This window comes from Trypanosoma equiperdum, assembly GCF_001457755.1.
Source record: "Trypanosoma equiperdum strain OVI genome assembly, contig: ctg_815, whole genome shotgun sequence".
Lineage (NCBI taxonomy): Eukaryota > Euglenozoa > Kinetoplastea > Trypanosomatida > Trypanosomatidae > Trypanosoma > Trypanosoma equiperdum.
The window spans coordinates 47,030-63,012 of record NW_027124771.1 but is presented as its reverse complement, the minus strand read 5'-3'; the positions used below and the strand labels follow the sequence as shown (position 1 = coordinate 63,012).

The window sequence follows — 15,983 nt, the reverse complement described above, 5'->3', positions numbered from 1 at the left end:
TTTTTTTTTGAAGAAGAGACGTATTACATTATTATTACTTGTATCCTTTTTGTTAATTTCACGTTTTTCTTCTTCATCTTTTTTCTTTTGCTTTCGCTGATTTTTTTTTTCTTTTTCGGCGCCACTCACCCACTTCACCGGACATTCTTCCCTTTATGTCATAGGTAGAAAAAATTAGTGAGTAATTCCTTTTTCTCTTTTTCTCTTTACCTGTTTTCTTGCTATTCCTTTCCTCATTTTATTTCCTTACAGTAGCTACCTTTGTTTTCCCCTCACTCAACTTTTACTTTTATCAACATACCCCTTCATATGTATTCCTTCGTGTGTGTGTGTGTGTTGTTGTTGTTGTTGTTTTTTCTTGGTTTTTTTTTCGTTTCTCCCTCTTCATTTCTTTTTGTTTTCTTTTGTTCACAAATACATAACCATACCATATTTACTTATTTACGTACCCTCATACTCTGCTGTATCCTTCCTTCATTCTTTCGGTCCTTCCTCTTCTCTTTTGTGCCTTCACTCGCCCCCCGCCTCGTCCCGCCACCCACTTGTCTACGGCGACAGCAGTGGGGACAGAAGGAAGACAGGGATGTAATGGGGGTAAAGGGCTGATTCCCTTCATGCCCGCATTGCACAGACACCTCCCGTTACTCACCAAGGTAGGCAGCAAAGTCAACTGGAAGCTCTTCAATTTGCGTGTGATAATGCGATTCAATCTCCCGCAGGACCTCCACATCCTTCTGAGTGACGAAGTTGATTGCCACACCCTTACGTCCGTACCGACCACCACGACCAATACGGTGAAGGTAGTTTTCTTTGTTCGTGGGGAGGTCGAAGTTGATGACGATGTTCACGTGGTGCACATCGATACCACGGGCCACAAGGTCCGTCGTCACTAACACGCGGGAGCTTCCGTTGCGGAAGGTACCCATGACTTTTTCACGCTCTTGCTTCGACATCTCGGAGTGCATGCAGCTGACCGTGTGGTTGCTGCTGTTCAACTGAGAGGCGAGCCAGTCCACCTTGCGGCGGGTGTTGGCGAATATCACACTCTGCGCAATGCTCACGGTTTCGTACAAATCCATAAGAGTATCAAGCTTGTGCTCCTCCTCCACAGCGATGAAGAACTGCTTGATACCCTCAAGGGTGAGGCTCTCCCGCTTCACAAGAATACGAGTGGGGTCGCGCATGAACTTCTTTGTGAGCTCGAGCACGTCATCGGGCATGGTAGCAGAGAACAGGGCTACCTGAATCTCCTTAGGTAGGAAACGAAAGATATCGTAAATCTGTTCGGCAAAACCCTGAGAGAGCATCTCATCGGCCTCGTCAAGAACAAGCACACGGAGTGACTCCGTTCGCATCGCACCGCGTTTCGTCACATCCACCACACGACCGGGTGTTCCCACAGCGACGATGGTGCCACTCTGCAGCTTACGGTAGTCGTCTTGCACACGAGTGCCCCCGACAAAGGTTGCACAAAATGATGAGCTGCCTTCAGCGAGGAACTCACCAATGCGTGTGATGACCTCAGCCGTCTGCATTGCAAGTTCCCTAGTGGGGGAGAGCACAAGGCCCTGAAGGACGTTGTGGCGGAAGTCAAGGCGCTGTAACAAACCAATGGAGAATGCACCAGTTTTACCCGTTCCCGACTGCGCCTGGGCAATGATGTCACCACCGCGGGTGAAGGGAACGATGGCACGCTGCTGGATGCTGCTCGGCTTCTCAAAACCATGCGAGTAAATACCACGCAAGAGGTTCTGATGGAGCGGCATGTCATCGAACGACGGGATGGGGCGAATTCCGGGCTGGTCATCCAGGAAGGAATCCTGATCCTGGGGCTCGACCTTTCCTTGTTGGGCCATGATTGACGCCGATTAAGAGTGGATTGCCTTGAAAGCGGAGAAAAATCTGCAACAAACACAGCAAAAGGGAAACAACAAGAAGAAAAGAAGATGTGAGATGAGAAGCCCGTGAAGATACAGCAGGGCGTATTCGACGACAATGAGTCAGGCAACTATACGCACGCAAGTAAATATAAGGTGACACGCGCACAAAGAAAAAGCACACAAAATCGTTCCTATGTAATTATTTACCGACACCAGCGTATATTGCACAACACAGACGCCACGTAAGCAACAACTACAGGATGCATTGATGCTAATTGCTTCCCATCTTGAACTCTAGGCTCCTCGGTTGTCTGCCCCCTTCACAGAAGGGCGACGTCGCAAGCAAGTGAACTTGGCCTCCCCGTAGTGTGCCCACCACCCGGTAATGAAAACAATGATTTGGAAGGAAATGTTCCCGTTAATCTGTGAGTGAGTGCAAGAAAATGGGTCCGTAAGTATATTCCGATATGCCGTCACCAACCCTTCCTTTACTTTGCTGTGTACAACTTCCTTTTCTCTTCGTGTGGTTGAGCCTAAGATAGTGGAGGCATACCCCACTGGAGACGCAGGGCATTCGCAGGGTTCTCAGCAAGCGGTGGTGTACCGTGCGCATACAATAGAAACTTCATAGGAAACATACTCGTGATTATATCCACTGACTCACGGACTGCTTTCAAATCACCATGATTCTTCACCTGCAGCCACTTAAACTCTGGTACGCGGTCCACACGTTTATAATTCCCCTGCTTCATGAATTTAAACCATACACGACACAGCCACGAGTTAACTGGGTCCAGGTCACCGTACTCTCCATGAAATAAGTCAGTGCACGCAAGGCTGGCACTATTGCGGTCATACATAACATACTCGTTCGTCAGGTCATCGCCAGCCACACGCAGCAGCTCGATATTGGGAGTTATTTGCTTCTGAATTAATGTACCAAGTGGTTGTACGCGAGATGAGCACCGTACTTCTTCATCCGCGACTCGCCAACTCACACTGTCGGGCTGACTGGAGCACAGGCGGCAGATGTTGTTAATATCGTCCGCGACCATGGCCACCTCAGTGTCATTATCGACAGCACTTCCCACTGCAACCTCCGCCTCGTCCACCTCTGGAAATGAAAGCCCCGTCAGGCCGTTCCCCATGTTCATACATCCCCCGGTCGGGCGAACGACCTCCTGCTGCCTGTTCTGAGCACCGCTGGGAATGGGCTTCTCGCCACTGCACAATATTTCTGCGTCGGGGAAAGCCTCGGCCCACGCATGAACGCTTCCCCACGCCTGTCGGGTTGGTACGACTATCGTCTTCACCACCCGGTTTTCGTCGTTAAGTTTGTTAATTGTTGCTACAAATGTTTTGGGATCGACATCGATGGGGTTGTACAGAACGGTATGGGCGCCTTCCCGCTCTACGAGCCGCTTGGCCTTCCCCAATTCATCTGGTCCATCGTTACTATGGTGACTCTGTCGTGTGAAGGGTCGAAGGGAAGCCTCAAAAGAAGAAGACCCGGTGTTTCCTCCGCTCTTCCGCCGACCCGCTGCACTCCTTTGCCAGCGCTGTCGTAGTAGCCGCCCTTGCCACTCCTCATCACTCTCACCCTCCAGCCGCTTCTGTTCTCTCAACAGCGCATCTTCATCTTCCTCGCTGGCATACGTGAGCACAGTGGCCTTCACCTGAACGTCGTAGTCTGACACGAACACAACGGTGTTATCAAGCCTACTCGTGGTATCGTTCATGAAATGCATACCCTTGATGATTTTCATTACACTCTGGCACTCCTCCGTGAGGTGCAGTTGTGGTGAAGGCTGCGAGGGGTCACTTTGCTTCTCGATGAAGTAGGGATGACTGTACACATCCGCGGCCAGTTTGCCACGGAATAGAGCCGTCAACACTGCTAGCCCCTGAGGAAAAGGGAGCGTACCACGCACTAGGAAAACATTGGGGTTGTGTATGTCGGTAATGAGCGCAAAGTTGCGCCGCAGGTGATCCTGCATCATATACGACGCTTTTGACATCATCTTTCCTATAATGTGAACAGTGCAGCTGTGTACAAAAGAACAAAAGCGACGACGTTCACGACCAACGAGTACTTCAAGCACTGAAGAAACAAATGGAATACTGATGAGTCAAATAAAACATATATTGTTGTGCCTTACTTCGCGAACCGTTATGCGAAACTATTTCGGAGGTGCACCCAAACGGCAGGTTACCCAACCAATTCTCGCCTCGCGAGCATCTGCAAGGGGCGATGGACATCACCGTCGCTCTTAACAACAAAAACGACGGCTGCGGTGACGTGCATAGTTCGTGCTCATACATAGATCTATCTTTTCGCCACTTATATACGCAAACTATAAGCGTCCGAGCTAAACACACATGCACGAATGCCACAACGAGGTCCTGGAAGTATATCCAACCCAACTAAAAAAAACCTATACGGTATACAGTGACGATAAGAACGATAGTAATAGAAGCCTTTCCACTTAATCAGACAAACAAATTTTTCATTAGTGGCGTAGCCTTCAGAGGAACAAATTGCCCTATTCCCCGCCAACTTTAGCGACAACACCCATCCCATTGCCGGTTAACCGGGATTGTTTACACCCGGTACAATGCTGCAAGGAACACCCACATCGAGAAAACTTCACGTGTATATCCCCTCACGTATGTGGCTACAGCGAAGCTTACGTCATTTGCTGCCGCCTCGTGTACAGCCGTTTCGAACACACGCTGCAGGATAAGTCGGTGTCCGGTGTCGTTCGGCATGTAAGCGCAATTAATGGGACTTCCTGCCATACGCAGGCACGGGTTACCGACTGCAAGCGAATGCGACGCGCATGGGGTATGACCGGGCCGTCGTGAATCATGCATGACCTCCTCACCGAGGTACTCGTTAAGATGTCTGGCAGCTCGTCTGTTAACCCTTTCTTGGGACATATTTGCCCACACGAGTCGCTCACTTTCAGCCTCTTCAAGCAATTTTTGCAGTGCTGCAGCCACGCCATGATGAAAAGCGGGCTTCTTGCCGTTGCGCCAGCGGACCAGAGCATGACGAACGTTTATTTGAAGCTCGTGCTCTATTTCACGCTCCTTCCCCGTATCCCGTAGTGAAAACTGCAGTGTTTCTCGTTGTATGGCTGCGATAAAGGGCAAACATGCCCTCACATTCTCATCTTCGTGGTTAAAACAAGGAAACCAAAAGCGTTCATCATGCAAATTCCAGTCCATCCTGTGTGGTGTCCCACTGATTTGTATGTTGGCCCACAACTGGTCGTGCGACACAACCATGTCAACATCAGTGAAAAAGTTGAAGTTGGGGTCGTGCACTGGAGCCACAACCCCACCGTGTGGATCGATGAGCCGCAGCTCACCGTCAAACGAGTGCAACACCATTGTTACACGCTGGTATATGGGACCCCGCCCTGTTACCACGTAAGTCGCTTCACTTGGTTCAATGAATCGGAGAAAATGTGCCAGCAGAAGGGAAAGTTCCTCATACTTGCACTCGCGCGCCTTCAGCACTTCAACATTGGTGTTCCAAGCACGGTTACTTTGAACCGGGAGCATGTCTAAGCGAAGAGGAAGCAGCGACACAAAGCGAATGGCTTGACTCACAGTGGTGACAGTAATCGGAGGTGGTCCGCCTCCGGCAAGAAGGAACCGACATACTAACGTTAAATCTCCTGTAGTACACAGCACAAATGGGCTAATGCTACGGTTGCGCGCCACAGGGTTGACAGAAGAGAGCTTCCGTATTTTACTGAGGGCACTTGGTCGCCACCTCATGGCAGTCTCATGCAGATACCGGAGTTGTGGTGATACATTGAACTGCTTGACAAGTCTTTGCATCTCCAACTCATCCCCTGCTTCCCGTGACCCCCTGTCAGGTTGTGGCCAAAGGGCCAGGTATAGCTGGATCGTGGGAAGAAGAGAAGGCAACCCGCGGCGCCTCAGTTTCACTCGTCCGGAGTCGCCGTGGCTGACCTCCCGCGGACTTTGATGATACCCAAGAGACCAACGGGGTGTGGTAAGAACGTACAGACCCTCCATTCGAGCCTGCTCCGCCGTGTAAAGTGAGTAGAAGGGAACACGTAACACTCCCAGCAACCGGCGCTCGGTTCGGTAGTGCGTTTCGTGGGAGATGACTCCCGCTGTTATAGTTGTTGGGGGCATTGGGATCTCCACCTTATCGTATACAGATATCACAATATCGTCGTCAATCAGGGAGAGTGTGTCGTCATCAAAGTCAGGTGGGCTAAAGGGAATATTAAGTGTTTCAAACCACGATGGCGTTGACCCTACTTCGCTCCGTGAGTGCACCGTTTCATACACAAAGCTGACCTCAATAAAGGGCTCGAGAGGTGTGCCATCTGACCTCACTGGTAGCGTAGATGCCCTCATGATATGTACCACTATGCGGGAATCCCTCAGCACTGCAAGTGAGTCAGGGCTGATGTCTCTTATTTTAGGGCGCTTCCCTCGGCGCGGATTCAGTTGACTTTCAGCCGTCCAGTGTATTGGTTTGGCTGGTAAAAGTTTTGGGATAATGACGTGTCGCTCCTGAATCTCATGGTCCTCCACCTTACGTGAGTTGGTGTATTTACTCTTCTGAAAACGGAGACGTTGCTGCCACAGCTTCAGTTTTTCTCGCCGTGAGAGTAGACTCAGTGAAAGACACGACGGCGATGAACCCTGCACAAACCCCTCGTGCAGCTCATCAGGCGCCGTCTGCATGAATTCCCTATTCTCTACGCAATGTTTGCATGCCGCAGCAAAATCGGAGCTGTCTGAGTCGTCCAAAGGGATTGGCTGGGAAAAAAGGTGTGCCTCCGCTGCATCGCGCGGCTCCTCACGATTTAAGCGAATGGCCCAGCGATGACGTAACTGTTGTAGCCGTTTACTCTCCTTGGGATGTCTCGTCGGTAACCCTTTGTACAGAGCTGGCTCCGGTCCCACTACACGTCCCACCTGCGGTACAACATTATCCCCTGCGTTCGCTCCTGTTTTGCTCACGCCATTCACCGATACAGCCGTTTGCGTCTTTGACACCGCGTAGTGATCCTTTAGAGTATTCAACAATGGTCTATATTTGGGGTCCATTGGGTCGGCATCCCCATTTAGAAATAGGTCCTCTATTTCATGCATGGCCATCCCGTGATGTGTGGTCCAGTTTGTTGAAATACAAGCTGTCCCCGATATGACGCTTCCCTCGTATTTTTTGTGGCTATGTCCTGAGTGTGTGAATGGTATGGGTCTTTGCATTGGAAGCAGAAGGCACGCCTGTGTGAGAGAGGGTTCCATACGTATGGTGGTGACAACACGTCTGTTGTTCACACCACCCACAGCGATAACATGCAGTAGTATCTCCTCTGGATCCGAAAGTGTATGCAGTTCAAATGTTTCGTTGAAGAATACAACCTTCACGGCGTTAATTACCCGTGGCTCGGTAGCCCCTACAAACTGGGGCTGAGTGAAGGCGTTCGTACGAGCAAAGAGAAGAACCTGGAAATGTTGTGCTGGTTCATCTTGCGTTCCCACCGGTAACGTGAGACCCTCAATAACAGGTGAATAGTCGAGCAAGCGGTCATCTTTAACAGTATGGGCGTCCACCTTGGAGCCTTCACGCTTTAAATACAAATGAAAACATGCATTTCGCTGCACTTCAGCTGTAACTGAAGGATCAACTAACATGGAAGCAGATTCCCCATTCCCAATAATAAATCCGGACGGCGACCCAAAGCTGTTGGTTGTGCCATTCATTGAAACTTGAAACGGCGACACGTGGGCCGCGAAAAATTCGCGTCGTCTTCCCTCAGTGTCAGGTTGCTCCGATGAGGTGGATATTCCTCCAAAATTCCCCCTACCTAATTGCAAGAGTTGCCTCCATGACGTCACCATCCCAGAGAGGTACGAGTGTTGTAGCTTACATGTAAGTTTGTGCAACTTTTCCAGTGTGATCATCAACCTTCTCTGTTCCTCTGTGAGACTACGATGCGAGCGGAGACTCCGCAGTTGGTCCTCGTAGAAAGTACGGTTCTTCAGATGTGGCAACAGGTTCAATTCCATCATGCGATACGGTTCATAATTATCCAGAATGCTAGAGACCAGCTCATCATGCGGACTAAAGTTTACCGGCGCCGCAGCTGCACGACCTTCGCCACCGCCGGCGTTCGCCCCCGATGAAACGGAAGCGGTTGGAACGCCTACCACTGCATCACGTGTGGGATTTCCACCACGTGCCCGCATTTGATGATCAGTGGTTTTATCGGAATGTGGTGGAGAGGACGGTCGAAAACGCACGTAGTCGATATGAATCACAAGGGAACGGCGTTTTTGCGCCTCCTGCACCACAGCGGACATCGGCATTTCCCCTCCGTCAATATAATGCAAGCATGACAAGTGAAAAACCGGTCTGACGCTTTCGTCTGTGACGTACTCAAAATGGATCGTCGGCGTTTGAGTTCGAAGCCCCTCACAAACCTGATATGCCCTTCCACTCCAAATATCTGTTGATGGTACAACAAGATCATGAAAGAGAGACTTTTGTACCATAGACCGATGCGCCCTCTTCACTGCCGGACAAAAGGGAGCCGCTACAATACCATCAGATCCATCATGTTCTTCGCCTCCAAAGACTTTTTGCACATCACCACCCGAGGTCCCTTTTACACTATCGCAGAGATTTCGGAGCCACCCTTGAATTTTTCCTACGAGATGTTCTATCATCTCCCTCCCCATACCCTCACGTCGCCACGGTGGCAATAGCCCAGCTACCATTCTACTGGTATTACGCTCCGCTCCACCAGGCAAGAGTTGATTTTGCTCAGAAATCACCTCCGCTACTTGTTCGTACTCGTCACGCCCCACAAATTGCTGAAGCGACTGTGCAGCAACGAGGTCAGCTGAAAGTTGATCTCTGACAGCATCGACCGGTGTACCCCCCCGTTTACCGCCACTACGCGTGCTGTTAAGAAATAGCGAGAGCTCAGACCACCGATGCACCCACCACGGCGGCCTTCTTGTTACCTGGTGGTTAGACAACTCTGTTAATTCAGGTTCGGGAACATCTGACAACCCTCCCTCTTCGGTTGCGGTCAAACTCTTACCGCGCCACGAGTCGCTGTCTTCCTCACTTGAAGAGCCGTCCTCGGTGTTGGCTTGCACCGGAGCTTCTGCCGCCTCTACCACACGCAAAGTTGGATCAAAGCGTAACCTACGGTTCGTGTTCTTCTTACCTTTCTTCAATGCCGATGCATTGCCACCGCGCGAACTAGGTGACAGGAGTTCAAGAAAGTGTTGAGCAGCGTCATTTCCCTCCACATGCGCGTGGTCTTCAGGGGTCTCGTCCTGCAGCGGCAGAGGCGTACCAAAACCGCTACCTGTCGTTGGCGATAACGGTGGTTCGGCGTTAGTCTGCTTCTGCATTCAACATACCAAAAATACCGGACGAACCTAGAATTCTAATAATGGGAAAGCACTCCCACTGCAATACTTCCCCCAACAGTTCCACACACCACCACCACCAAGCTTACTGCCCCTGTTTCGTTGTAAGCTAATTGCTTGTATGCTATGGTGGACACGACACCTTGCGTCCTCTTGTAAAGTTGTGAAGGGAACCGCGGAGAGCATTTGATTCACAGTTACAAGAGGTATCAAACGGGAAAACAGAAGAGAAAATGACAGCGGAACCGTTTTGAAAAGCGCGTGCGTAAGTGGTGCGTGCCGCCCCATGAGCACCACCATCGAATTATGATGGAGTTGAAAGCTTGTGACTCAGCAAACAAAAAGATCTTCCGCTGTCAGCTGTAATTGCGTACCCTCCTCTCGTCGGCCCTGTTCTTCAGCAGAATTCCGCGGCTTTGCAGCATCAACGGTCAAAGTTGCCTCACCCTTCATCACTTTTTCGCCCCGCCTCTGCTGACGACTGCGCCTCATTTCCTCGACCGCAGCTCGGTGGTTTTGCAGGCGAAACAGAAAATCAGTGTCAACTTTTTCGCCGTAGTAATGCCTCAAGCAACGTACCAGTGCATCCACTTGAGGTAAACTTAGTTCTTCCACACGCTCCCACAGTGCGTTCAGTGCTGGGAGTAAGAGCTGTTGGTTTGGGGTAATTGCTTGCAGTGAAGCACTTTTAACCGCATCGGTACCTCCGTTTCCGGTACCCTCACTCTCTGCAAACGGAGGATTACCAACGACGTCCCCGTCTGTGCCATCTGTATGCTTGATGCTTTGTTCTTTTGAAGTGTCACATTGATCTGTTTCTTGTGGGTGCAAATGCAGATGAAAACATAACGCCATAGTCAAGTCAACAAGTTCGGCCATGGGTAGTACCGCGCAGCAACGTTGGGTTGTTCGCGGCGCACAGGCCATGACAACCGTTTCATCCTGCACACCAGCGCGGCACAGGGCTATAAGGAGCTCTGCAAAGTGGCGGTGCGGCACGCTCGACACTGACACATGCACCTTTGGGATCCAGTCCTCTCGACGCACTCCATCAACTCCTTCCCCGCTGTCCTTTCGCGCCTCTCCATACATCTGGAGGAACAACTCGCGGCACGCGTCATAGACCGCATGGAGGAGGCTGCAATTGGCATCAATGTTTAACCAGTGAGTGGGGTTCAGCGAGTTCTCTGCCCTCGATGCAGCCTTAGCGAAATTTGCAAGTAACGCCGGCATGAGGTGGAGTACGTCAATGGGGAAGATGTCCCTAACGACTTGCCGAAGGCGGAGAAGCACCCATGGCATGAAAGTGTCCACGACTTCACCATCACCCAAATGGGTGAGTGAGCAAGCTAGGACCGCAACTGCACTCGGGGTGCAACCCGAAAGAACCTTATCTACCCATCGCGTTGGGGTCAAGGACCCACTCACTGCCGATGTCCCTCCCTCCTCACCACCACATTGGGAGGCGACTTCCTTATACGACACCCACAACCTGTGAAGAAGGACAGAGAATACGGGGTAGTCCCCAACGTCCAGCGCGGCGAATCCATTTAATGCTACGATAACGTCTTCTGTAGTGAGGGATACCGCAGCATCATCAATCACTCGGGTGCGCAAAAGTTCCCACACATCCCTAAACGTGCCGCCATTGTGATGTTTGCACCGCGTGAACTCATCTGCCGCCACGTAAAACGCCGGAAGTAGAGCATCGAACGGGGCCTTCTGCACGGTCGACAGCAGCACGCGACAAAGGCGCGAATATAGATGTGGAAAGAAAACGTCTGCGCGCTGAAGTGCAGGCGCAATTAGCACTATAGAGTGCAGAGAAACGTCATCTTGAAGCAGCAAACGGGCGACACGATTGGTTATGGCTCTCTTTGCTAGTGCACTCTCCCGGCTGTAGTTTTCATGTGACAAAACATTCAAAAGCATCGCTGCGTGCTCCAAGTCTAGCTGTCGTGTAACATCCACAACCGTGAAACGAGAAAACCACCGCTGCACTGAGAGTGGATCCACAGAATCTGGAATTCTCGAAGTCAACGCCGCAATACCCCTAGCAAGCCACGCCACCCCGATCGCTGAAGCTATAGCGGTAAAGTGAACAATTACGCGCTCCTGCGAGCGTCGCGGGAGTTCCTCCAGTGGAGTGGCACACATTCCTGCAACGAAACTGTGCAAACCAAGTCGTGTGCCATGCTTGCGAAAAATAGCCAATGCTGATGAGTGTTCCAGTGTGCAGCTACCCATCTCACGTAGGGGCTTATCCTCGCCCGCACACGTTGGAGCTGGCACTGAGTTTGTTGGTGGTTGAAGAAAATGTGCCTCCTTCACCTTCGATAGCGAGAGTGGCGGTGCCGGTAGCATCAAGGCGGTAGAGACGAGAGCAACGCTAGCAACCTTCACATCGCTTAACGCCGCTTCAGCCTGCAGCAGGAAGCGCGCTAATTGAGCATGGAACGTGTGGTACGGTATGTTGGATCCTCGCTGTATAATGGATTTTGCCATGGACATAACATCAGTGATTGAAAACAGTTCCAGTTTTTTCTCGATCACAGATGCCACAACCATGTAAACCTCAGCCCAGCGTTCAGCATTGACCCTAGTTAGTGCACACATGAACTTCGTTAGACAGGTTGGAGACAGCACGCCGCAGTCCTCATCAGCGACAGCAATAATCTGTTCAGTGGTATCAGTATTATTAACGATTTGTGTTTCACGAACGCATAGCCACACAGCACGTTCGAGAACAGCGCCCACCAAGGGAAAGTAATCTTCCTCCGCACCAGTCGCTAGGGTTTGACGTGTCTTTCCTGATGTGAATCGCTTCTTGCCGTTGATGCGCTGCCTGTTCGGACTCACAATGTTCAGTAATTTGACACACTGCTCCAAGCTCATTTGAGGTACGTGCGACATCCAGAGTTCCGTCACTTGTACGACAGGCCGCCCGCACACGGCGTACCGAGCATAACATGCTGTCAACTCAAACAATTCTGTTAGGCTGAGCGCATTGCTTCGCAGAGCCCGTACTACTGAAGGAAGGAGAATTGTGTGTACCAGTCGATGGAGTTGAAAGTGATCTACCACCTGTGCCCTCCCTAGAAGCCGAGCAAAGCTCACTGAATCCTCATCACTAAAAGGCAAGTCGTACGAGTTCATAGTTCTGGAAACAAACCGTGTGGAGAGCTGGTGATTCGAAGCAACGCGTTGCGGTCCCCCGTGCGCGACTAGAGCTCTGTCATACCTTTCAAGTAGACGCGTTCCCATGGGTCCGATGATATCATCGGAGAGCGCGCCACATTTCTCTATGGACAATAACACTTGAACCAACAGAGACGGTGGCAGTACATCACCGACTTCACGAGCCCGTAGTGCCAGGGCGCGTCTGGCCACTTTAAATGCTTTCATGGGAGAACTCGGCAACTCTGGGGTTGCGGGTAACGCTACCTCGTCATCTCTCAGGCTTTCATTGACACCGTTATCACTATCTGTCCCACCAGATGGTTGTGGGGAGTCCACAGCTGTACGCTTGATGTACTCGTGTATGGGAGGAAGCGCTCTCCAGAGTGCAGCTACTAAATCGGCCGGGAAGAGCTGCTCCGCACGCAGTCCCGAATTTTGTGAAATACTGTCCAGTGACCCGAGTGCTTCCGTTAGAATTTGAAAAGCTCGGATGATGGATCGTGCGGTTGGCGGTGATTCGCCGCTGGACCCCAATATCACGGGCAAGGAATCAGCTCGCAGTCGGTGAAGTAGCTCTGGCCACTCCTCAAGCGCCTTCTGCAGTTTCTCACTGCCCTTCAAGGAGGGTACAGCGAAGATAGCGGAGATGAGCTCCCCCGATTCATTCAGATGCATGATTGCCACCTCTGCTTGCCGATCAGTTCCACATCCATTTGAATCGCACACGTGAAGCGATTTACCACCATCCCCCACGAATTTTCCTCCGTGTTCGCCCGCTGATTGGTTTCGCTCCGCTATACCGGCTGGTGCACCTCGTGTTTTCCACGCGAAAGCGTCGTGGGGAAGCGTTACCTCTAGGCCGTTCCCCAGTGGAAAGAGAACTGGTGCAGAGGATTCTGGCAAATTCAGTCCACTTTTTCCACTAGTGTTCCATGCTTGTGCCTGCCTACGATATGGGCCGCCGCGATTCCTCACTCCAGCTACACCGCGTCCCTTCGAATGATGCCGCTGGTCCTTTGTTGAGTCCACAACCGTGTCAGTAGCTTTTGTCTGCTCACGCAAATGGGCACCCGCCGCCGGTTTTGCTGCGGGAGTTGTTATGGGACGGTGACATGATTGGAGGGAACTGAAGGCATCACTGACTGCAACCGACTGCACCCTGGTTCGCAAAGAGACCAAACTCTGCATTTTTACCTTCACTTTTCCCTAAATGGTCGTTCTCCGGCCCGCGTCCCTGTGCACAGCCACGGTTGAGGCGTAGGCAGAAAATAAAAGTTTAGGGTGATACACACTACACATATATCAGTGAAACACAACTTCGCCCAACGGGAAAAAGGACGCAAAACAGGAGATAAACACCACCACCCCCCCCCTCGAAAAAAAAGAAAAAAACGTTTGCTGGCGCAACTTGGCGGAGCAAAATAACACCGTGAGGTTCTACGTCTACGACGGACGTGAGCCTCTGCGTGCCTCGCATCGGGCAGCTGACATCCGCGAAGGGAACTCATCCGCAATTCAGTCATTTTCTTCCTGAAGGCGAACGACTTTGGCGTTTGCACACAAGTGCATGCTCAAATTAAAAAGTTCTCTTCGACATCGTTGCGTCGCACGAGATGTGTATATCAGCCCCACTACACTCAAGGGTAAACACCACTGCGTCTGAGTTGCACCATTCCACAAATGCGGCCGCGTACCCTGATGTGGCAAACGCTTCCTCAATCGTAGTAGCCACCACATTAGTCCTCAATGGGTTATTGGATTTGTACATGAGGTAAACCTCGCCAGCTGCGAATCGCACACGGAGGGTTACGTCGAGGTGACTGATATCTTCAACAGACGGGGGCATCCCAACTTGCGTTTTGATGGCGAGCAGGACGTTCAGCGGTGTCATTTCAGCACTTAAAATGAGCAAAGGTCGAGGCCCACAAACAGAGCAAGTAGGATTAGGGATAAGGTCGGTTACGTACGACGTGAGGCCACATTTTGTCGAACCATTGTAGTATGAAAAGCATTGAACCGGGAAGGCTACACCAGTCAGAAGCTTCACGAGCTCTAACACCGCTTGCGCCGCAACGAGCGCGTTGGTGAATCCAACGGCGGGCACGACATTTTTCACCACCCCCAGGGTAAAGGCATCATCGATATCTGGTCCTTCAATTCCGAATGCTTCTTTTCTCCTCTGTGCCATAACGGTCATCCAAGCAATGTGCTCTGGATTGTCAGCATCAGGGGATTCATGTGGCCTCAGTTCCTCCCACAGTTTGAACTTGACGTACAAGACGCAGTGTTCAGGGAGTCGAGGGATATTCTCTAGAGTGCAAAGCGGTACAGTACGGCGGCTCGGATACAAGGAAAGGTCACACTCTATACATGGCGTGGGGTTGACGGACCGCAGCAGTACTACCCGACAGCAGCCTTCATAACCCTCTGTACCAGTATCGATTAGAGGCATAGCATACGCAATTCGCCGCATTCTCCGGGCGATAGGACGAGCTGCTATATTTTCGTAACAACCACCGTCAACCATATCAAAAGTTTCCCATTCGGCAACTTCAGCTACTTTTTGATTCACCCATCGGCGAGCCGCGACAGAGTCTACCGCCAGAATGACAGCGTGAAACTGGCGGTAAAACTCATCACTTTGATCTTCGATACGCCCGAAAAGTGCCCGCACTCGTACACCAGGGCAACGGCACTCCACAGCAGCGGCAGCAACTTCGGCTTTACTGCGCCCGATGTCTGCCTCCCGGAAGAGGAACTGCCGACTAAGGTTGGAAAGCTCGACGGTATCCATGTCAATAACTGTAATATCGGCAAATCCACTGAGCGCCAGGGAATGCAAAACCTCGCAACCGATACCACCAGCCCCTACGAGCAACACACGCACACTATCCCATGTGATGCTATCGGAGCTGTAACCGTTGGCAAAGATTGGGGGCGCGCGCTGCACAACCCGCTGTAGTCCGGGATTTTGCAATGTAAATGCGGTCCGCAGCGGATTGCATGACATCACCACCCTCTTACTTCCCTACACACCCGCACCCAAACTCGGTGTGTATTTTCTTACCTTAACGCACTGCACCGGCACGCCTTATTTCCTCACTACCCTTTGTAAATCCAATTAGCACCAAACCCAACGATTATGGCAACGCATCGACCGCTCAACCACTTCCACTTCGATACAACCTTGACGTTAGGAACAAAAAAAGGAGTAGAAATGAAAAACTCGTAGAATAAAAAGAGCTTTCCCAAATTTTTGACATAGCCACCACAACCAAAAAAAGATATGTGGGGCCCCATACAAGATCCGAATACGACCGGCACCCTATCCTTCTCTTACACCTTCCGGTCGACTCTTTCACGGTTTCACTACGGCAATATGAACGCAGTATACGCGTGGCGATGTCGCTCCTCTCAGCGAAGCTTCCTCTGCACGCTACTACTACTATGAATATCGTTTAAGGCAACGGAGAAGTA

At 51.1% G+C, this 15,983-nt stretch overlaps 6 protein-coding genes across 6 annotated transcripts; all 6 read right to left on the bottom strand.

Annotated features, from left to right (window-relative positions):
- Nucleotides 1-641: 641 nt before the first annotated feature.
- TEOVI_000378200 (ATP-dependent DEAD box helicase, putative) lies at nt 642-1,856 on the bottom strand (the record flags this gene model as incomplete). Its single annotated transcript, XM_067226633.1, has 1 exon — nt 642-1,856. One exon carries the CDS (start codon nt 1,854-1,856, stop codon nt 642-644), a length of 1,215 nt encoding a protein of 404 aa, XP_067082734.1.
- Nucleotides 1,857-2,413: 557 nt separating this feature from the next.
- TEOVI_000378100 (uncharacterized protein) lies at nt 2,414-3,901 on the bottom strand (the record flags this gene model as incomplete). Its single annotated transcript, XM_067226632.1, has 1 exon — nt 2,414-3,901. One exon carries the CDS (start codon nt 3,899-3,901, stop codon nt 2,414-2,416), a length of 1,488 nt encoding a protein of 495 aa, XP_067082733.1.
- A 73-nt stretch (nt 3,902-3,974) lies between these two features.
- On the bottom strand, nt 3,975-4,202 carry TEOVI_000378000 (uncharacterized protein; the record flags this gene model as incomplete). Its single annotated transcript, XM_067226631.1, has 1 exon — nt 3,975-4,202. The coding sequence occupies one exon, from the start codon at nt 4,200-4,202 to the stop codon at nt 3,975-3,977; it is 228 nt and encodes a 75-aa protein (XP_067082732.1).
- A 279-nt stretch (nt 4,203-4,481) lies between these two features.
- On the bottom strand, nt 4,482-9,308 carry TEOVI_000377900 (Meckel syndrome type 6 protein, putative; the record flags this gene model as incomplete). Its single annotated transcript, XM_067226630.1, has 1 exon — nt 4,482-9,308. The coding sequence occupies one exon, from the start codon at nt 9,306-9,308 to the stop codon at nt 4,482-4,484; it is 4,827 nt and encodes a 1,608-aa protein (XP_067082731.1).
- Nucleotides 9,309-9,656: 348 nt separating this feature from the next.
- Nucleotides 9,657-13,694, bottom strand: TEOVI_000377800 (uncharacterized protein; the record flags this gene model as incomplete). The annotated part of the gene is made up of 1 exon (XM_067226629.1): nt 9,657-13,694. The coding sequence occupies one exon, from the start codon at nt 13,692-13,694 to the stop codon at nt 9,657-9,659; it is 4,038 nt and encodes a 1,345-aa protein (XP_067082730.1).
- Nucleotides 13,695-14,082: 388 nt separating this feature from the next.
- Nucleotides 14,083-15,516, bottom strand: TEOVI_000377700 (ubiquitin-activating enzyme E1, putative; the record flags this gene model as incomplete). Its single annotated transcript, XM_067226628.1, has 1 exon — nt 14,083-15,516. The coding sequence occupies one exon, from the start codon at nt 15,514-15,516 to the stop codon at nt 14,083-14,085; it is 1,434 nt and encodes a 477-aa protein (XP_067082729.1).
- Between the last annotated feature and the right edge of the window lie 467 nt (nt 15,517-15,983).